Source organism: Lepidochelys kempii, chromosome 3, assembly GCF_965140265.1.
Source record: "Lepidochelys kempii isolate rLepKem1 chromosome 3, rLepKem1.hap2, whole genome shotgun sequence".
NCBI classification, from domain to species: domain Eukaryota; kingdom Metazoa; phylum Chordata; order Testudines; family Cheloniidae; genus Lepidochelys; species Lepidochelys kempii.
The window spans coordinates 6,304,935-6,326,980 of NC_133258.1; the positions used below are offsets into that span (position 1 = coordinate 6,304,935).

General features: G+C 45.6%; 1 protein-coding gene across 19 annotated transcripts in view; it reads right to left on the reverse strand.

The window, feature by feature from the left end:
* The window catches only part of NCOA1 (nuclear receptor coactivator 1), a 359,657-nt gene that overhangs the window by 62,071 nt on the left and 275,540 nt on the right, over window positions 1-22,046 (reverse strand). For 17 of the 19 annotated variants that reach the window (XM_073335589.1, XM_073335585.1, XM_073335584.1 and 14 more), the window contains 6 exons: window positions 18,251-18,428; window positions 11,310-11,489; window positions 9,206-9,301; window positions 8,142-8,282; window positions 6,418-6,565; window positions 4,125-5,448 (listed from right to left, as the gene is read on the reverse strand). In XM_073335589.1, the coding sequence (XP_073191690.1) occupies window positions 4,125-5,448; window positions 6,418-6,565; window positions 8,142-8,282; window positions 9,206-9,301; window positions 11,310-11,489; window positions 18,251-18,428 (2,067 nt within the window). The remainder of the gene's footprint in view (window positions 1-4,124; window positions 5,449-6,417; window positions 6,566-8,141; window positions 8,283-9,205; window positions 9,302-11,309; window positions 11,490-18,250; window positions 18,429-22,046) is intronic. The other 2 variants (XM_073335591.1, XM_073335594.1) reach the window with 2 other exon arrangements.

Genomic DNA, 22,046 nt, shown 5'->3' on the forward strand with positions numbered 1-22,046 from the left:
AATGAAAAAACAATAAAATCAGCAAGCACAAGTATCTGAGAATTGTGGTATAAAGCTAAGTGGCAACCTCATGCAATAGTGGAGATGGCAGAGCACCCTGCTACTTATTATATATGTCACAGAAAGGCACAGTCTGGAGTAAGGCAGCTTTGCAAAGCAAAAAAAGATCTCCTTTAGAGAAGCGACTCAAGACAAGACTATTGTCTAGGAAGGAACACACATTGCCATGCAGGGTCAGACCAATAGCTCTAGTTCAGGGCCCTGCCTCCCAGGCTTGTAATTTTATCATGAGTCTCACAATACAGTATTTAGAATCTTTCACAAAGTCTCGGCTCCTGGAAGCAGCGGATTCCATGAGATGCTCAGCTTTCTTCTTCTTCTTTTTAAAGTAAGATTTTAGCCCCTCTGGTTGTGCAGGAAAGTCAGGAAATATGATCCAAGTGCAATTTAAAGGCTCAGAAACCAGAAGGCAAATGAAAAGAAGATAAAATTTAGTATTTTTAAAACCTCATAATTTTTAAGCCAATCTCATGATTTTGGGAGACCGACTTCATGATTTTTTTTAATGCATGGGATTGGCAATACTGTCTGACAGGTGCCAGTGTCAACTGCTGCAGAGGAAGGCACAAAAACCCAGTAAATAGGGCAATTATTGGATAACCTCCCCCCAGGGAATGTTTTTTCTTCATTCCCTTTAGTTAGTGTTTGGCTCATGCCTCGAAGCAGGAGGGTTGGAGTTTTTTTTTTGTTTGTTTTTAGTTTTTGTTTTTTACTATTAACCACTTTAACTCCCGTTAGAATCCATATAAATATCTAATCCTTTTTTGAATCCTATTGAACTTCTTGTTCTTTGTGATATCATGTAGCAAGTAGTTCCACAGGCCATCAAGTGTGTGGCTCAATGTTTTGGTCATCCAAGGCTTGTAGCATCCTTATAGGCTAGTTACAAAATGAGAATAAGGACTGAAGCTGATGCACTGTCCTTTAATGAGTCCCAAGATTATAAAACTCTCCCACTCCAGTGTCAGGTTCGTAGACTAGTCACAAGCACAACAACTAAAATGAAGGTTGGATTCAAGATCTAGGTGGTGTTTTATTTTTAGTGACAGAGCATAAAAATAAACTGAAACCTCACCGAAATGGTTTGGGTAGCTGAAGAAATTTGGACACTGGACTCTCTCCTTGGATGCTGTGGAGTCAAAGAGTTGCAATCTGCTAACAAGTAGGCATTTTAGGGTTCTAAAACCCCTCTTCCTTAACTCTTTGGAGAGGGTCATTCTGGTCATTATAAAAACCTGGCAGTCCCGTCGTCTTTGGGAAGATGCACAGAGAAGAAAAGTCACTTGCTAGGATAGGAATATTAGGTCGATTCCAAAGGCTATGGGGAGCCCTACAAACACATTCAGATTACGAGTCCCTGAAATCCCTCGGCCCAGCTCAGCTCTTTGCTCAGTCCTGGGCCGAGTGCACTGTTAGCAAACAGCAAATAAAGTAAGTCAGGAGAATCCCTTCTTAGTTACAGAAGGGGCTTAATTATGCCCTTAGTCGCCCAGTGTTTCCACCCCCCTTAAAAAATGTTGCAACTACCTTTCTAAATTGTTTATCAAAGGAACTGGCAGCTCCATGCCTGGGAACTGCAGGAAAGCAAGCAGAATCCTCTAAACCAGGGCAGGCCTGGTCTTTTCGTATGGAAGGAATCGTCCATGCACTGTGCTGCTAAACAATGCTGCTCTGGAGCCAGAATGGATGGAGACAGTGCTGATAACTTAATCGCTGCCCACAATACTGGAGTGCCTGGATGCGTCTGCGGTAAGGATCAGCAGCAGTGAAACAGATGAAGTTCCTGTGAAGGGCCTTGTTATCAAGCTGTTGAGACCAGGGGTCTGTTTACCACGAATATAAATGCTAACTATCGGTTTGTACATACAAACTGCTCAGTAAGCTCCAATCATGCACACATGGCCAGTCTTCACACACAGCACCCATAACTTCATCCACAAAGTAGTCCCACGCGTGCATGTACAGACCTCAGGTTTCTGAAAAGCACACACCCCATTAGACTCCAGAGCTGACAACAAATTGTTACTAAAGGGGGCAATTCATGCCTCTCAGAGCTATTGTTTCAGACGTGTGTACGCAGGCTAGGGCGGGTAACACTGCAGTCATCTGGAAGACAACTAGGGCCAAACGCTTTTTAACCAATAGCATGAATTATACAACACAGAGTGGCCTGGCAGAGATATGCAGATAAGCGTGGCAGCTCAATCTCACCCCTGAACTGCTGGTCTCAGGGCAAGAAAACAAAGCAGACAAACCAGTTTTCACTGTGGGGTGCGATCCTGGATCCTCCTTCCCATAGATATAGAGTCCCTCTCTGTACACCAGCTTTTAACTGAGTTTGTAACAGTGAGCATCACAGCTGACTCTAAACATGGTTGGTTGCTCACATGCAAAAAAGTTATTACTCTACTAGTAACTGTGGGAGCTAAGAGTGTTGTCCCATCAGCAGACGAATCTGGCACACAGCTCTCTTCTTGTAACCAGGTTGTTGCAAATTGGGCTCTATGCTTTTATTTTCCCAGAAGGCCTGATATTAACACAATCAGGCAGTGCAATGGTGTTGATAAGCAAACTCTGCTGGGCAGTGAGATAGCCTGTTGTCATAACCAGGTCAAAGGAGTATCAGGCTGCGTGTGAAATATAACAGGGCCAGAATGCCAGAAAAACAAGCAGCTGTGCATTTCAGTTGCTCCTATTTGTGCATAGCCTGCATAACTTTCAACATGACTGTAGCAAGATGTTTTCCTTTCTGCAGATATTACAGTGGTAAGTGCTATACAAAACCCTAGGGAGGGGCAGATTGCACCCCCCAACTCTCTAACATTCCTGGACAAAGTAGCTAGTTGCACAAAGCTGTATGATGTCCAGTCACCAGCTCAAAGCTCCATTGTTCTTTCCAAAACAGATATATCTTAATCTGTGTCTTCCCTGGTCTAGAGGCAATTTATGTTAATCTAGACAGCTGAGCCTGAATGGAAGGAGAAATATCTAATGTATCTAAGGTGTGAGTGATACCAGTAGGAATGTTTTATAGTAAGGTGGAAAGAGTTAGTTAGATTCCCACTTACAGATGGGATAACTGACTGAGGCTCCCAAATGAATGGAGCTCTTAACCTTATTAAGAGGCTTCTTGTGTATTTGCCATTTGAGGCTTTCAGAGCATTCTGTGTTATTCATGCAATATCTTCCCAACCCAGCAGCCCTGCTTGACACAGTCAGTAAGCAGGCTAACAGGCTTGCTCTTAATATCAGACTCTCTGTACTCTTTGTTTAAAAAGGATTAAGCAGTTTTATCCATGTTACCATCTCCCCTGGCTTTCAAAAATAAGAAATCTCTTCTATTCATAGCCACTTGTAATGAATATCTATACTCTCAAAACTCTATCACTGGGATCTGTCACTGGATTATTCAATTTAATAATACTTTTAGGATAACTAAAGGGCCCTTATAATTGCTAATCTCAGCCAACAAGTAGGCAACAGATTGAAAATTCCCCAGTACATAAGCCCTGAATAGGCTTACAGATGCTGGATACGAAGAGTTTTTCCCCTCGGCAATGCAGAAATGTCCTACAAATGGCTTCTCTCCTCTCAGCGTTTGAAGAATCAATGCATCATGTTCCATCGTATTGTGATAAACCTCCATTAAGCTTTCTTTTCTCTCCCATCATTGCTGCTCCTCAGAGCGTGTGCATGAGCAACAAGAAGTTTCAAAGTGGCTCCCTGAGGGTCTACATTTAGGCACCTAACTGCTCACATGATCATTTAGGAGTCTAATTACAGTTCGGGGTCATTTAGAGATCTACTTTTAACACCCCAGCTGGCAAGTTAGTCTTGGAACCGGTCATGCCACTACCAGTGTTTGTGAAGCAGCAAAACCCGAGACCACGCACTGGGCTATAGCTCCATGAATCGAAGGAGAACTGCTAAGGGGTGTGTGCGTGTCTGTCTGTCTCTCTCATAGGCCTCAGATCACTATGTGCTAAGAGAGATTCTCCTTTAACTTAACTGGTGTTTAATGCTAACCCTAGATACACAGCATGGATTCTAAAGGGCAAACCCACCTGGCCCTGTGACTCTAGCTTTACCTCCTCTGCGGCAGGGGGCTTGGTCAGCTGGGCCGGAGTCGTATTGCACGGATCCATCTGCTCCGTTTTCTCCACTTTCACCTTCACGTCGTCCAGACTCAGGGCCGGGACTGCGGCAAGGTCCTTCTCGTCCTTGTCTAGTAGGTAGCGTAGGAGCTGATGGTCCTTGGACTCCTTTTTCTTCAAGGCCTCTGGCTCCAGTTTGATTTCAGGGGTCCCCGGGATCTGACTCTGAGAGGTAGGGGTGGCGGCAGCATTTGGCGCAGTATCCTTCTTGTCGTGCTCCATGGACAGAGTGGTGATGTCGGAGGGGCTGCCCTCCTGCAAGAGACGGTGTAAGATCTTGTGCCGCTCTGTGAGGGAGCTATGGGAAGAGGGACACGCATTGCCTGGAGGGTTCCCAGAGGCACCTGTGCAGGATAAGGGATCTTTGCAGCTAGTGTCTGCATCAGCATGCCGCAGCTGTTGTTCTGCCGTTGTGGCCAGGAGCTGAACCAGCTTGTGGCTGGTAGCTTGGGAGCACTTGGTGTCTCCCTCCGCGAGTCTGTCACTGGCATGTAGCAGGCCTGAGTCCAGTGGCTTGCCATCGCTCGAGCCACTGTCAGACTGAATCATCTCGCTCAGGATGGAGGTAATCTCCTTGCTGTCTTTCGGCTCCGTTTTCACAGGCTGCATGCTGAGCCGGCCAGGCGAGTTCTGGGAGCTCGGCTGCCTCAGAATGGGAGGTGGCGTGGAGTAGCCCATAGGGGTGCTGGGGCCTTCATTAAGCCCCTGCATAGAGTTTATTGGGGCACTGGGGAAAGGCCTGTTGCTGCTGCCACCGCTGCTGCAGCCACCACTTGCCATGCCCACAGGAGAGTGCATGGTTGGCATGGTAGGAGAGAAAGGATTGCTTGGCATTCTGGGCCTTGGTACCAATCCTGGGCTAACCCGATGCCTAGGAGACATGAACTGTGCTGGGGTAATCCCTGGACTATTCAAGGGGGAGCTATTGAGGTTTAAAAGGTGGTTATTGTTCTGGGGACCAGCTTGTCCCTGGCTTAAGGCAACATTGGCTCCGATCTGATTCCCAGGTGAACACCCAAAGCTCGTCTGGCCGGTGCTGGAATTGCTGCTATGGAGGCCAGAGCCTGGCTGCTGATTTACACTGGTTGCCAACATGCCGCTGTTGGATGGAGGGATGGCAGACGAGAGAGCCATGCCTTGCCCTGGGGAGATGTTGGGGTTTAGCGCAGGGCTGACACGGGGAAGGGGCATTCCAGAGTTAGTGTTCTCTTGAGGAGAGAGCATGTGGTGATCCCTGGAAGAAAGAAAAAAAGACAGAGAGGCTGGGTGGTGGGGGGAGACAACTCAGAAGACGACTCAACTAAATCTGTAGTACAGCTCAACTAAACCTTTCCAGCGTCTTTGGGATTAAGCTATCACATAGACCCATCAGGCCTGGTAAGTCTGACAGCTGCAGCTTGTACGATATGGTGTTTTCACACACTATCTTAGCCCCACCACTGCCCTAGGGTCCCAGGAGGACAGAGAGCATATTTCAGTAGCATTTGTGGATGGAGCAGCTACATTGCTCTCTGTAGGTATTTAGTGGATTGTGCAGCACTGTGGCAACTGAGGAGTTACAAATCTATCTCAGAGGGGAAAGTCTACTTTGGGCTGTGTATTCTCGCATTGGTAGGGAGAGGAGAGTGCTAAGAGAATACAATTCTTTGCCCTCCTCCATCTGGTTGCATTTCTTTAACACACAGTAAGTTCCCCCATCTTTCCTGTTCTATAACAACCTCTTCCTCCTGAACGAGTTTGAGTGCAAGTTCTCTGGGGCAGGGCATGAGCCTTCGCCATGTTGGTAAAGTGCCGTGTGAATTCATGGAGCTGCATAAGCATCAGATACAACTGCGAAGCCACAGAAATAGCCAAACTTTAGTGAACTTTTGCTGCCTTGGCTTTCAAACATATGGACTAAAATCCCCCAACGCAGCACCTCGCTGTGGAATTGCACTCCCAAAACCAGCGTGAGAGGATCACCCCAGCCGCCACTGGCATAGAACCAGCAATGTGACTCCTAAGACGCCACCATCCCCGCAGCTGACACTGATCTCTGACCGCACTTATAGGCTCCTAGACACCGTTGGCAGCTGGTCTAGCTTACAGCAACCTCCAGACTACTCCTACTCCTGAGCTGTGCTGTGAACTCCTCAGCTACAGCTGAGGATCCAGGACAAGTCGTGAGCTAGCAGCGATTTCACCCCAAGTTCTTAGGACTCACCTGTCAATGATATGGATGCCCATGATGAAAGGCTGCATTTCTGGGCTTTGAGGATAGCAGAGCTTACACTTGGTGTGGGCGCTAAGTACCGTCCCGTCGCTCAGCGTGAATCTGTACGATGGACTGAAGGCCGTGCCACGCGTCATCACTGGAGAGGGGGGAGGGAAACAAACCAGACGTGATCCATCCATCTGCTTAGCAATTCAGACAGGGCTCACAAAACCTTTGAGAAGGGATGTGGGGGGTGCAGGATGGTGGTGAAGGTAGTAGGGGATTGACTTCCACCATCCATCTGTGTGCACGCAAGGATAGCAACACGGAGTTTGCAACCACCTTTGCACCTTCCCCTTCTCCCCCTCCGCCCAATTGCGCTCTGTGTATTTTAGCCAGTCCCCAAAGATCCCACCGTTAGTGTGCAAACAATGCAAGTCAAAAATAATCCTCAAGTGAAGTTATGGCAATCCAGGTAGTCTCTCTCCTCTGTTCTTCACTGCCTTATCACGGTCACATCACCATTTTCAGCTGCACTAACCCAGTGTATTGCAGCTAGGGTGACCAGATAGCAAGTGTGAAAAATCAGGACAGGTGGCAGGGGGATAATCATAGGACTGGAAGGGACCTCGAGAGGTCATCTAGTCCAGTCCCCTGCACTCATGGCAGGACTCCGTATTATCTGGGCCATCCTATAGGTCATAGGCACCTATATAAGACAAAGCCCACAATATGGGGACTGTCCCTATAAAACTGGGAGATCTGGTCCCCACAGTTGCAGCGGGTGTTTCAGGAAGATCTGAAGGGTGGTGTGATGCAAGTTAACTTCTCAATGCTGCTTGTTGTGGGCAGGGACATGGGGCACAATGTGAGCCAGGAATGTCTGCGCTGTAACTGATTGCCTTATCAATGTACTCCCATTTAAATCAATTAAGCACCGTCCTTGAACATACAGTGCTATAGCAGCAGAAAGGGCAATTATTCTATCACCAGTGTACAGTACATACTCAGTGTACCCTGATGAATCCAAGCCAGGTATTGAGAGCTGCAACAGGATACTAACCACGGCAGCACTGGGAGAATTAAATCTTTCTCGATGCTCAGCCAATCTCCTTATGCAACATTCTGTCTTCCTGATTTCCTTTGTTAGTGTCCTCACCAACAGTGCATCAAGCTTCCATGACAAACCCCCAGAGGGAACAATATCTTAAATCACTACCATGATCAGAGGAAAACCCTGCTAAAAAAAACTACCGAAAAGGAGGAGAGCTTGAAGATCAGTCATGGGACTTTGACACTGGGGCTGATGTATGCATGGAGTGTGGGAGGAAAAAAAATCACCCTCTGGTTTCAGTGCAGTGACCACAGTCGGTCTTTGGAAGTTTGACTCATTTCTTTATTTGCAGAAGGGTGTGAACAAACCTCTAGCCTGGCATGACACACATGAGTTTTGGGCCAATCATATCCCCTAAGCAAGTTACTGTAGCAGTGCTGGGATCTGAATGGTAGTTTGTTGAATGCTGTGAGATCCACAGCCAGCCTCTCCAGTTGCAGGAGCCATTTCTGTGCTACTGGGCCTTTTCTGCTACTTCATTGGTACTTTATTATTCATGCAGAATTCCCTTTTTCCAGAAAGCACTTATCCAGCAACAAGGGTTATGCATCAGCTTCTGATTGAAGCCACCCCAGCTCAATATGCAAGGCAAAGTACAGCAAAGAGAGAAGTCTGGTACCTTCTTGAAATAGCTGTTTGGCATAAGATGGCTCTCTGCCCTGAGGCTGGAAGAAAGCATAGATGCACTTCCGCACTAAATCCTCCCAGCCAGTCCTGCCTGCGGCTCTCAGGGAACTGGTGTCAATGGAGATAATTTTACCTGGGTGGAAAGAAAATTCACATTATTCAGATACAGAAGCAGTGCAAAAGAAGTCACTTATACTGCTCTCACTCTTATCCTCCTGGTGTGGCATGTGTATATAGGTACACACAGAGCTAGAGGCGTGCACATACTTTGTTTTGAGATGAGCTTTCACAACTAAAATTAGAAGCTATACTCAAAGTATGTACAGTGGGCTGAGCCTTGCCGAGGTTATACTGGCATAAAGTTGGAGTAACATAGTAGGGAGGCCCCAAAAGATCATTAATAAGGACATTTGTATGTTACCCTCATCAAAAAGACCTCTCTCTAGTCTAAATTCAGCATCACAAAATCCAGATGCATCCAACTTGACATCAGCCAGGCAATCAGCGATAATACTAGGGATGTCCTTACACAGATCAAAAAAATGAAATATACGCCCAAGGAGTTATCTACCTATTGAGGATACTGAAATCCAGGCAGCTTTACTAAATGACTGACTGACTGTGGACATGAAGAGAACAATAAGAGAGGAACATGCACACATTGCAACTTGTCTCATTCATGAATACCTAGGGGACGCACCAGAAATAGAGCATTTCTCATCTGTTCACCAGTTTCGTATTGAAACTTCACTACCCTCTTCAAAACTGTGTAATATACAAGTATCCATTTTAATTAAGGGGGAAGTATGGCTGGCTAGCTTCAAGCCAGCCATCCTTGCAGACTGTTTTAATTTAGCACCCTGTGGCATTATCTTACTGGCTGGATGAAATTCTGGGACAATGCTACATCTGCAAGAGCTACATCATCTTACAGTTCTAGCGGAACAAAGATGCTGTTAGCCTGGAAGCATTCTGATTGCAAAGATGGCTCCTTACCCAGAACAATGCTTAGCATCTCCCAGCATAAAACTCCCCCGAGCTCACTGAGAACACTACCTGTAGTATCTTGCTTGGTCATGAAAGATTCTGAACTGGTGACAGCTGCAGGTCGAGGTAATCTCCGTGCAATACATATCAGACAAGATTGGAAATCTGCCGTAACAGAACAGGGTGGGGAGAGTGGGAAAGTGAGAGTCCAGTGTTATAGAAACCACTTGCAATTCAATGTTTTAATTAAAATAGCATTGTTGTACTCGACAGCCACATCGTACTCTGGATGCCTTTACCTGGCCTGTCACCTAGGCCTTCAAAACAACAGGGCTCTCTATAAGCTGTATGATGTTTGCTGGAGAGGAAAGAACCCCATTGTTTGGAGGAACTAACTGTAAGGCCTTTCAGAAGTACCACACATAATAGTCAGCACTGAAAGCCAACAACTGTTGGCTCCAGGGAAAGTATCTGGTCATAAAATACTGTAATTTATTCCTTCCAATCATGATCTCCTGTGTAAACCACAATGGATTAATTCAGTTAATGCACTGGAAAATAACGGCTGGTACACAGAAATGAGGGTTAAGGTTTTTTGCAAGAAGACTTCTTTCCTCTACCATTTGGAGATCAGTGGTGGATACGAACCACGGCCCTGATCCTGCAATCGGATCTGTACAGGGTGACCCTTCTGACCGTCAGGAGCCTGGGCAGAGGTGCACCCCTACAGATCTGACTGGGGCCAGAAACTCACTGGCTACTACAATTGTCAAACACTCCTGGCACTACTGGAGGCACTAGGTAAAAGTGACAGAAATCAGAGCTAGAGAAGTCCTGTTAGGGCAGGGGTAATCAATTATTTTTTGTCAAGGTCCAAATTTCTTGGTCAAGGTATAGTCAAGGTCCAGACTCCAGAGAAAATAAGACAAAAATAATAACAATTATGATAACAAGAAGTAAATAAAAAGATTTTGCAGTCTGTTCAAAAGCGTCTGGCGGTCTGGATTTGACCTGTGGTCCACCTACTGACTGCCCCTGTATAAGGGCATCAAGTCCACCCGCTGGGGATCAGGGCAGGACTGTGCTATGCAGTCCAGTCCAGTCTTACCCATCTCAAGGATTGGGGCTCCCACTGTTATTCTGCAGTGACAGAGCTCCCTGTGAAGCAGCTTTTCATACTAATCAATTTATCTTTCCCTTTCCTTAATTTCTACCTAACATGCTCCATTGCGAGTTCTCCTGATGCACGGAAGGGCAGCCTGTCTCCATCTCTGCTTATAGAGAGAGGGTAAAGGCTTGCTGACTGGACAGCATCAATCCAGACAACAGGAAATGGATAAAGTAAGAGCTGGAGATTGTGCTCTCACTGTTGGTGCAATTCACCCTTGGGCAAAGGGCTGGCATGAGCCCTGTGCTCCCCACTTCAGTCCCACTCACCATGGTGCACAGGCCTCACCTGCATGGGACGGGAGGGGGAGGTCACCCTGTGGCAGCGTAAAGCAGCCTTGCAAAATTTTGGATTTGCCCATTTTTCAGCAGGCGAGTTAAATTTCACTAGCACTTTCCATTCCCCTCCAGGTTATGGAGGGCAAGTAGATCTTGTGCCGGTAACTTCTCTTCAAGACTGACACAGGCTTAGAGCCTCATATCAGCCAGCGCTTCCCACACATTTCACCCCAGGAGTTTGAGCAACACAGCTCTGCAAATCCCTGGGGCTCAGCACAGCGGTCAGAAAGGACTTGAAAGCTCCAAGTGTAGTTTAAGCTGGAATAAAAAACAGAGGAGGGAGGAGAACCAATGACCGACATCGAACTCTTCTAAATGTGTTTCCACTTGTCCCGTCTGCATTTCCCAGGCTGTGCCAGGCTGTGCTGGGGAGGAGAAACCCTTGGAAGGCCCTCTGGGGAGAAGGCCTTGTGTGACTGCCCCTGGACCTGATCCTGTGCCATCTGCACTGCAAGCCCCATCCCAAATGCAACAGCAAACGTGGCAGGCTGAAAGTAAACTCTCCGAGGCTGCTCTCAGCATGAACTACAATCTCCTAGAAGGAAGTCCTGCATAAGGACAGTAGAGGGCAGTTCGTCCTCTCTTCCCACTCCAGCCTCCTTCCCTTCCCCAAGACGCAGTACAAAGCAATCAAGCAGGGTTTGAAATAAATGATCCTCTACCCTACCTTCTCCTTCCTCTTTGATTGATTTGGGCTGGGACACGGTGAAGCACTGCATCACCTCATAGCGCTGGCGAGCCTCCTGGTTCTCCGCACCCAGCTCATCAGGGGGGCGGATCAGCATCCGGCAGCTGAAGGTATGGCTGCTGCGTCTGGTTGCTTCCTGAGGCCAAGGAACTCCATTTACTGTGGCGAGGGAGAGGGGAAAAGAGAGAATCACAGACTCTGATCACAAGTGAACATTTCAAACAGCAGGTGTTAAGGATCAGAGTTCTCTGCCTGACCCTCTCCATGTCATCTTCAGCATTTGCTAGGCAGCCAGAGTAAGAGTGCCTGGAAGAGTTTATAGCTGAAACAGACAAGGGTTGGAGGGGGAACAGAGTCACAGAGAGGTGAAAGGATTCACCCAGAGTCACCCAGCAGGTCAGTGGCTACAAGCTGGATCTCCTGGGTCCCAGTGCACCGCCCTACCCACTGGACCACACTACCCCTTTGACAGTGGTGTGATAACACTTTGCACTTCTACAGCCTAACAAGTCCAAAGAATTCCAGGGTTGATGAATTATACCCCACAACACCATTGTGAGGTAGGTACTACAGGTATTGTTATTTCTGTGTAACAGAGGGGGAAACTGAGGCATAGAGAGGTGCTTTGATTTGCCCAGCTACACAGTGAGTCGGTGGCTGTGCCAAGAATAGAACTCAGTTCTCTTGACTCCCCATCCAGTGCATCAGCCAGAAGAACTTTCTTCCCCTCCCCTCAGTCACAGAAGCAGGTGATAAATCGCTCATGAGTCAGCATGTTCCAGGACATTTCACCCGAAAGGCCTGTCCCTCCGAAGATCATTCAGGTCCCCAGCACTGGTAGCTCCCTAGACCACACCTCCATCAACTTCACTGCCACACAGAGGCTATACGTAGCCATGATCTCCTCCCTTTCAAGGAGGATTCTGAAGGCAAGTGGTCTGGCTCCCTGCAGAACAGCTGCTGGCTGAACACAACCACTGCTGTTGAACTAGGCTCTTCAAGCTCTATGAAATCAGAGTCTACTACACTGCAAGGGCAAGATATAGCCTCCCCCAGTAGAGGATACATCTGATTTTAAAGTGATACTACTGTGTAGGTGGCGAGTACAGAAAATGCACACACTCACATTAGGACGAGATTGAGGTCTGCCCCTACATAAATGCACAGAGCGTGGAGGTGCAAGGAGAAAAGGGGGATTACACAGAATTACTGGTCACACTGATTGCATTGTGAATAAATTCTCCGCCCCCAAATTTGCTCCAGCATGAAATTACCTTCTTCAAAGATCAAGAACGGTACCTCAGCTAAAACCACCAGACTGCAAGGCAAAGGGAAAACCCTTACCCCAGGCTAAGGAGCCAGAGTAGCCACAGTGAAGCTACAGAACACCAATCCAACAAGCCCTTCCCGGCACAAAATGCTACAATCAGTAATGCTAAGCTAAACTTACACTAAATGAGAAAATTAACTATTGACAGCCCAAGTAAGACGGTGGCTTATCAGTGCTAACAGGACTCTACACAATTACCTATAGCGAAGTAGCACCTGCTGAGCACAAAAGCCAGATTTTCAAAAACATTTGTCATCTATGATCAGGGCCAGACGGTTAGAAGAGTTCAGTGCCCAAAACAAATGGCCAGGTTTTCCAGAGAGCTCAGCTCCCAACATGCACTCAGCATACTGAGCTCTCAAAATCTGCCCCCAAGTGTCACAATGTGTTCTGAGCTCTCGAAAACCTGACCCTATGTACCTATGTACTTGGATGCCTTTGGCAAGGTCCTTCACCAAAGGCTCTTAAGCAAAGTAAGCAGTCATGGGATAAGAGGAAAGGTCCTCTCAGGGATAAATAGCTGGTTAAAAGATAGGGAACACAGGGTAGGAATAAATGGTCAGTTTTCACAGTGGAGAGAAGTAAATAGCAAGGTCCCCCAAGGATCTGTACTGGGACCAGTGCTGTTCAGTATATTCATAAATGATCTGGAAAATGGGGTATACAGTGAGGTGGCAAAGTTTGCAGACAATACAAAATTACTCAAGATAGTTAAGTCCAAAGCAGTCTGCAAAGAGTTACAAAGGGATTTCGCAAAACTGGATGACTGGGCAACAAAATAGCAGATGAAATTCAGCATTGATAAATGCAAAGTAATGCACACTGGAAACATATTCCCAACGCTACATACAAAATGATAGGGTCTAAATTAGCTGTTACCACTCAAGAAAGAGATCTTAGAGTCATTGTGGATAATTCTCTGAAAACATCTGTTCAGTGTGCAGTGACAGCTGAAAAGGCTAACAGAACGTTAGGAACCATTAGGAAAGGGCTAGATAATAAAACAGAAAATATCATAATCCCAATACATAAATGCATGATACACCCACCCCTTGAATAGTGTGTGCAGTTCTTGTTGCTCCATTTCAAAAAAGATCCATTAGAAAAAGTACAGAGAAGGAAAACAAAAATGATTATGGGTATGGAACAGCTTCCATATGAGGAGAAATTAAAAAGGCTAGAACTGTTCAGTTTGGAAAAGAGGTGACTAAGAGGGGATATGACAGAGGTCTGTAAAATCATGACTGGTGGGAAGAAAGTGAATAAGGAAGTGGTATTTACCCCTTCACATAACACAAGAACCAGTCGTTATCCAATGAAATTAATAGGCAGCAGGATTAAAACAAACAAAAGGAAGTACTGCTGCATAGACTGCAAAGTTAATCTATGGAACTCATTGCCAGGGGATGTTGTGAAGGCCAAAACTACAACTGGGTTCAAAAAATAATTAACCAAGTTCATAAAGGACAGGTCCATCAATGGGCTATTAGCCAAGATGGTCACAGATGAACTCCATGCTGCGGGTGTCCCTAAGCTTCTGACTGCTAGATCACTAGATAACTGCCCTGTTCTGTTCATTGCCTCGGAAGCATCTGGCACCGGCCACTGTCGGAAGACAGGATACCGGGCTGGATGGACCATTTGTCTGACCCAGTATGTCCGTTCTTATGCCAGAATCATGACTGGTAAGTACTGGATCCAAGGGAAGAGAGTTCTCTGTGTTATTTGTTTGATTCCCTTTTAGATAAGACTCTAGACCAGCCACCGCAAGCTCTGACAGCAATTGCTAAACACCACAAAAGAATGGGGAACTCACCAAACACACCAGCACATGAAACCAATATGCGGATTGAAATCTCATCCTTGTTACTGTTTATTATTTGTATTATATCATCTAGAATCAACCAACTGAGATAAGCACCCTATCGTGCGAGTTACTATGCAAACGTTAATGAATTAATCCTTGCAACACCCTTGGGAGGTAAGTATCACTACCCCACCACCACCACCACCGCCCTTTTACAGACAGGGAAACTGACACAAAGATGTGTAGTGACTTTGCTCCAAGGTCACACAGTGATTCAGTGGTAGAGCTGAGATGATTTCCTGACTTCCAGTCTTGTGCTTTCACTATCCTTAAATGATGTTCTGAGGACTTATGAAGTGCATAGGCCTTAAGCTGGCCCTCTGCATAGGGACACCTTTCACCCTTACTTCTGGTTGAAGCACTCACGTGGCTGATGGAAAGTCATGCTCATATTGCTTTTATGGTACACTGAGGCCTCCCTCTGGAATCAGTCAGAAAGCAACTGCTAATTGTGCTATTTACAGTTCGATACAGCACCTGCTGCAGAGCCTATGGTGGCCTGCTTGCAGTCTATCACATAGCAATGAAAAAGCTTCCAGTGGTTTTTTCTTGGAAGTGGTTTAATCATAGGGACACATTTTAGAATTCCATAGTTACAGTCGTGTCAATGGTTTTATTATCAACCACTATTTTAGATGGGTTATAACTCAGCTGTAAAAATTCACTGTAGTCTAAGACCCGGCAATTTAACTCCTAACTCAAGTCCAACTCGAAAAAAACAAAACAAAAAACACATCCCAAATGAGAAAAACTTGTCTAGCTGTTTTGGCATATAGGTCACTCAGCTTAAACTAATTCCTTACTAAATTAAGCTAAATCAATATAAGGCAGTTTTAAACCCATTTAAAAGCATGCACACAGGGGATTGGATTGCTTTAACTAGTTTAAAAACACACTTTAACTACCATGGTGTAACTATGTTAGCAGACAATGCCTTAGTCTCTACGCCTGCTTCCACATGCTGATAACTTGAGTCAGCAGCTCTTGAGAATTCTTCTCCAGAAGCTCATTCGAGGTCTGCCCTATACCCCAAGACTTGACAGCCAACTCACCTTATTACCACCACTACATGAGTGACAGGTTTGTGTGTGTTGATGGGGGTTGAGCTAACGGGAACAATGGAGCTATAACTCCTGTTAACTCATTAGTGAAGACAAGCCCTCTTCTGGCACCCCCTCTGGCAGATGCTTGCTGAGTTATTAAGAGGCTATACACAATCTCCCTGGGCCTTGGGGAAAATACCAAGGGGTGGGAGAAGAAAATGGGAAAGACCTTCCTGAGGCCCAACCAACCCTCTCAAATTCATCCTTTGTTTCAAATACACTGCTTGGCACACTGAGGTATTTTTGCTACAGAACATGAATTCCACACTGTTTAGCATGAACAGACAACTGGGTGGACCTGAAAGACAGTATTGGCTCCAACAGTTGTTCAGGCCAGTGGTCTGTGAATTTATAAGGGTTTATCTAATAGGCCCTAACTCTGATATAGAATCATAGAAGATATGGGTTGGAAGAGACCTCAGGAGGTCATCTCGTCCAACCCCCTGCTCAAAGCAGGACCAACACCAACTAAATCATCCCAGCCAGGGCTTTGTCAAGCTGGGCCTTAAAAACCTCCAAGGATGGAGATTCCACCACCTCCCTAGGTAACCCATTCCAGTGCTTCACCACCCTCCTAGTGAAATAGTGTTTCCTAATATCCAACCTAGACCTCCCCCAGTGCAACTTGAGACCATTGCTCTTTGTTCGGTCATCTGCCACCACTGAGAACAGCTGAGCTCCATCCTCTTTGGAACCCTCCTTCAGGTAGTTGAAGTCTGCTATCAAATCTCCCCTCATTCTTTTCTTCTGCAGATTAAATAAGCCCAGTTCCCTCAGCCTCTCCTCATAAGTCATGGGCCCCAGCCCCCTAATAATTTCCATTGTCCTCTGCTGAACTCTCTCCAATTTGTCCACATCCTTTCTGTAGTGGGGCACCCAAAACTGGACACAATACTCCAGATGAGGCCTCACCAGTGCTGAATAAAGGGGAATAATCACTTCCCCCAATCTGCTGGCAATGCTCCTACTAATGCAGCCCAATATGCCGTTAGCCTTCTTGGCAACAAGAGCATACTGTTGACTCATATACAGCTTCTCATCCACTGTAATCCCCAGGTCCTTTTCTGCAAAACTGCCGCTTAGCCAGTTGGTCCCCAGCCTGTAGCAGTGCATGGGATTCTTTCGTCCTAAGTGCAGGACTCTGCACTTGTCCTTGTTGAACTTCACCAGATTTCTTTTGGCCCAATCCTCCAATTTATCTAGGTCATTGCTACCCCTACAGGGTCTCTACCTCTCCCCCCAGTTTAATGTCATCTGCGAACTTGCTGAGGGTGCAATCCGTCCCATCTCCAGATCATTAATGAAGATGTTGAACAAAACCGGCCCCCGGACCGACCCCTGGGGCACTCCGCTTGATACCGGCTGCCAACTAGACATTATATTATCAAAACAGCAGAATGTGGGCAAGGTGGATAGGCCACAGACTTGACCTACCTTGAACAAGACATTGATCTGAGGGCTGCAACAATTCATTTGACTAAAACCAACTGTGTACTGATCCTACAACAAACCAAAACATAGCTTATTCTTTGTGTTTGTTGCCACGTGCCTGAAACCTACCAAAAAGCCCCAGAATTCAAGAGGCAGGGCACATTTTTAGCATATCTGCTTTAACAACATGCCTTTAAAGTCAATGCTTTTTAAGCTGTGTGTTTAATAAAGTTAGTTGAGGTTTCTGGCTGAGTAGCCAATAGAGGTTCTTACTAGGAGTTACATGATTGCACATAGAGTAAGCATATTATTTTAAAAATGAGCTTAAATACAGATTAAGCGACAGGCATTTTGGCAAGTGAGCAGGCAGTCGACAGGATTAAACAGGATTCTTTACACTAGCCCTCAAAACCCAAACGTCCTCCAGTTATTCGCTCTCCAGGTGACCTTCTCACACTGCCCTCTAGTGTTCTCAAGTGTGCACTGCATGCACTCAACTCCAGATAGACAATTTATTTAACACACAAAGCCTCAGAAAGTTTTGTTGTTCCACAACCCATGAGCTATTCTGATCTATGCAGAAGTTGCATCAGTAGCAGAAAGCAGAGAGAAAAGGCTCTGACAGCCAACAGGAAGAACATTCTTTACAAAAAGTTAATATGAATTTCTATTATAGGAGGGAGATTCTCATTGTGCAAAAGTTGATGGATCGGACCCTGAGAGCTGAGACAGAAATATACACCTGCTTTATTTCTTTATGTAGTTAACTGGTTTGTACAGCTCTCCAAATTCCAGTGTGCAGTTAGGTATACCAAAATCTCAGTCATTACAGAATTAACTTAATTGTAAGAACAACAGCGTTTTACACACTGTTCTTCAAATGCCAAAAAATAAATATTGTAAACATCTGATATGATTTCAGCACTTTGCAATTCTACAATGGCTTGCATCTGAAGATCTCAGAGTGCTATATATATATATTAATGCATCTAGTCTCACAACACAAGACTCCAAAGCACAGAGAGGTTACACTTCTCCACTTTAGGTAACACAGTGACTGTTGTGTTATAAACACATGGACAGGCCAATCACAATCTGACACCAACTGTTTAGTTGCTTCATCAGGAAAACATGGCGCAAATCCCATTTTTCTTTGAAATAAAGAAGGAAAAACCCATCCGCTTCTTACCTAGAGACTTTGGCAGCAAATTCTTGACAAACTCCGCATGATCCCCTACATGCAGGATGCTGTAGACACTGGTATTCATGAGCTCCTCCTGGTTATAACCCAGGTAGCTGGTCACATTCTCGGACACAAACACAATCCTCCCCTCACGATTCACAACGAAGAAAAAGCCATCTAGCGCCTGCAATGTCCAGAGGAAATAAAAATGCAGTCAGTGCAAGAGCAGCATGCTCCAGAAGGTAAAGCGCTGGATTGGGAGTCAGGAGACCAGGGTTCTATTCCACTGACCTGCTCTGTAAGCCTGGGCAGGTAACTTTGCTTCTCTGCAACTGTTTCCCCCTCCCGCTCTTGCCTATTTAGGCTATAAACTCTTCAAAGCAGGGACACGCTCTCATTTTGGGTTTGTACAGCACCTAGCACAATGGGACCCTGATCTCACTACCATAATAGAGATAATAGATCACTTCAAGTGGTCTGACATAATTAACATTTTGCTCTGCTTGCACTGTCCTTTCATTTTGCTTTCCCCCCACCCCCGATAATGGGTTGTTGTTCATCCTCTTTTAGGTGTGTGGAAGGCTCCTTGCTGTCTGTGGGTGGTGTCTGGTGAGCTGACCCAAGAGCACAGATTATCTAAAGCATGACCAGCTATATCTACTTGACGGTAAGAAAGGAATAACCACAAAGAAGATCTAAGTGTAGAAGCCAAAGGGCTCTACTTGTAATGAAATATTTCACAAACTCTGTGGCTCCTTTGCTGAGGATCAAATATCAGTACATTTGCTTAAGCATGTACTATGGCTCTGCCAGCTACAGTAAATAGATCTCTTTACTTTGGGGCATAATAGCTAGTAGCAAACAATCCTCTTTGAAGAGTCAGATTGTCAGTGAGGCCCTGATTCAGTAAAGCATGCAGGTCAAGCACATGCTTGCTTTGCTGAATCAGGGCCTGAGAACTAAAAGATATTCAGCATCTTGCAGACTAACACATTTTTCATGTTCCTGGGAAACAACTGGCAAATCCAGCCCAAGCCCTGCAACCACAGTGAAATAGAATATCTGCAAACAGGGGGCCAATCTTACACTATTAAAACCAGTGGGAGTTTTGCCATTGAGTTTAATGGGACCAGGGTCAAGTCCTTATTTACTCCTTTGGTACTGTTCATGAGGGGGAAACTCTTTCTACCAACATGGAAACGCCCAAGGTAGGAGACTCCACTGTTTCTGGAAGAAGCCCTGGGAGAGGTAGATTGATAATTTAGAGGTGCTAAATGTCAGTAGGATTTGATTTTTACCTACCTGGAGCCTAAGTTAATGCCATCTTTAGTAATTAACAGCCAGCGCCCTAACACAAGCCCTGATCCTGCAACTGAATCCATGTGGGCAGCCCCCTGGTGCTGGTGTGGAGCCATAGCACTGCACACGGCACGTAAGTCCAGGGATCAGACTGTAGAATCCGGGACTTCTATTCACAGAATCATAGAATATGAGGCTTGGAAGGGACCTCGGGAGGTCATCTAGTCCAACCCCCTGTTTAAAGCAGGACCAATCCCCAATTTTTGCCCCATCCCTAAATGGCCCCCTCAAGGATTGAACTCACAACCCTCGGTTTAGCAGGCCAATGCTCAAACCACTGAGCTATCCCTCCCCTCCCCCCCCCCCCGCCAAGCTATCCCTCCCTGGACAAAACCAGGATTTTATATTTTACATACACCTCCCCTCCCCTATATGCAGCAACATTCTAACCCCTTTCTCCACCAAACATATGCCGTATAATTTTATTGTCTTGTGAAGCCTGAAGTGAGTTATGTTGCTACACAGTCTCTGATTTCCATTTAATACATTTTCTGGAAATCAGGTTTGCCATAGAGCAACATGCAAGAACAGGAAGACTTTTTTTTTTTTTTTAAAGAAACTCTGTCAAAATTTGCTCTGGCAGATCAACCACAATTTTCCTTTTTCACAGCTGTTGCCTGTTGCCAAGCAACCAGATTTTGCACTTCATGCTCCCACAGAAGAAACAGACTCCTGTAGAAGGGTCAAATGGGTTTGTCCAAGAGCCCTGCATTAAACTTTACTCCCTAACTGCCCTCCTTTTCAAGTACATCGTGATATTTCCTCCATCCACCCCCCATCACACACCCAGTAACAAAGCTGATCCGGTTATTCTAAAGTATTTAGTAAAGAATAGCATGAATAAAACAGATGGGAAATAAGAGCAGTTAAAGAAACAGAATGAATCAGCACCTAACAAATGGTTTGAGCTTGGGTGTAAATCAATCACGGCTCCATTAACACAGTCGGACTGATGTCTAACCAGCATGTAACTGGTGCTGAATAATCCATTTCCGGAAATTAGGAGAGGAGCCCATGCCTCTCTTGTGAGCATCCTAATCAGAGGCCAATAAAACACTAAAAATTTTTTTGAGGGAAACTAAGAAAGCAGGGGGGCCTTGGATCCAAGCCCTGCAGGAAAGTACAAGACAAGGTTTCTAACTAGTGCTCTCTGCACACAGTACTCCAGGGTGCTTTGCAGAAGGAAGAGGCTACTGAACTAAAACTCATGTGGGGTAACAGAACTCACTCCTAACTTAGCAACACTGAGCAAATGCTACTGTGGGGTTTACAAATACTTGGTGTATCAGCACTGCTGATCGTGGAGCTTGTGAACCATGACGAGGGATGGATCTGGTCCCAAACAGCAGAAAACCTAACCAATAAATAATTTGTCTCTGTAGCCACTTCTATTTGAAGCTGTAAAAGTGCTTTAACAAACATTAATGAGCTAATAGTTTGTGAAGCAGGGAAATCGTATTATCCCCCACAGGAAAACAGAATTACAGAGAGATTTTCCCAAAGGGGCACAGGAAGTCCATCCATAGCAAAGCGGGAAATTACAACCCAGATCTGCTGACTCCTAGTCCTTGCAGTTTAGCCCCAAGACAATCCTAGAACACAAAGACTACCCATTAAGATGTCACTAGCCCAAGCATTATGTTCTGTGGAGAAGATCAGGAATATCAACATTTAAAACCTACACTGGTGCGGTCTTCTAGTGAACATGCTGCACAGTAGCAAGTTAACTCCTTAATGGAAGAAGTCCAGGTAAGTGGCAACTGATCTGGTACCCAGCTCAGAAGGTCTAGGAATGCAGCAAAAGGTTTGTGAGATGACAGAAAGGGATTGTGGCCATTAATATAGAATGGAAATCAAAACATAGCATGCAGATGACCCCATGGTTCCCAATCCTGATGCATAGCCTATTTTAGTATTTCCATGGCCCTCATCACTACAGTAGCTGAGTGCCTGCAACTCTGAATGACTTTAATAGTGGACACACAAGTCCTTCTCTTTAAAGCAGGAACTCTCTCTCATTTTGGGTTTGTACAGCTCCTAGCACAATGGGACCCTGATCTCACTACCATAATAGAGATAATAGATCACTTCAAGTGGTCTGACATAATTACAAATTTTCTCTGTTTGCACTGTCCTTTCATTTTGTTTTGATCCCCCCCTCCAGTAATGGGCTGTTCTTCATCCTCTTTTAGGTGCATAGAAGGCTCCTTGCTGTCTACAGGTGGTGTCTGGTGAGCTGACCCAAGAGCACAGATTACCTACAGTACAACCGGCAATAAGAAAGGAATAACCACAAAGATGATCTGTGTTGTGATTAGCTAAAGGACTCTAATGGTAATGAAGTATGTCACGAATTCTGTGGCTCCTTTGCTGAGGATCAAATATCAGTACATTTGCTTAAGCATGCAAGTTACAGTAAATAGATCTCTTTACTTTGGGGCAT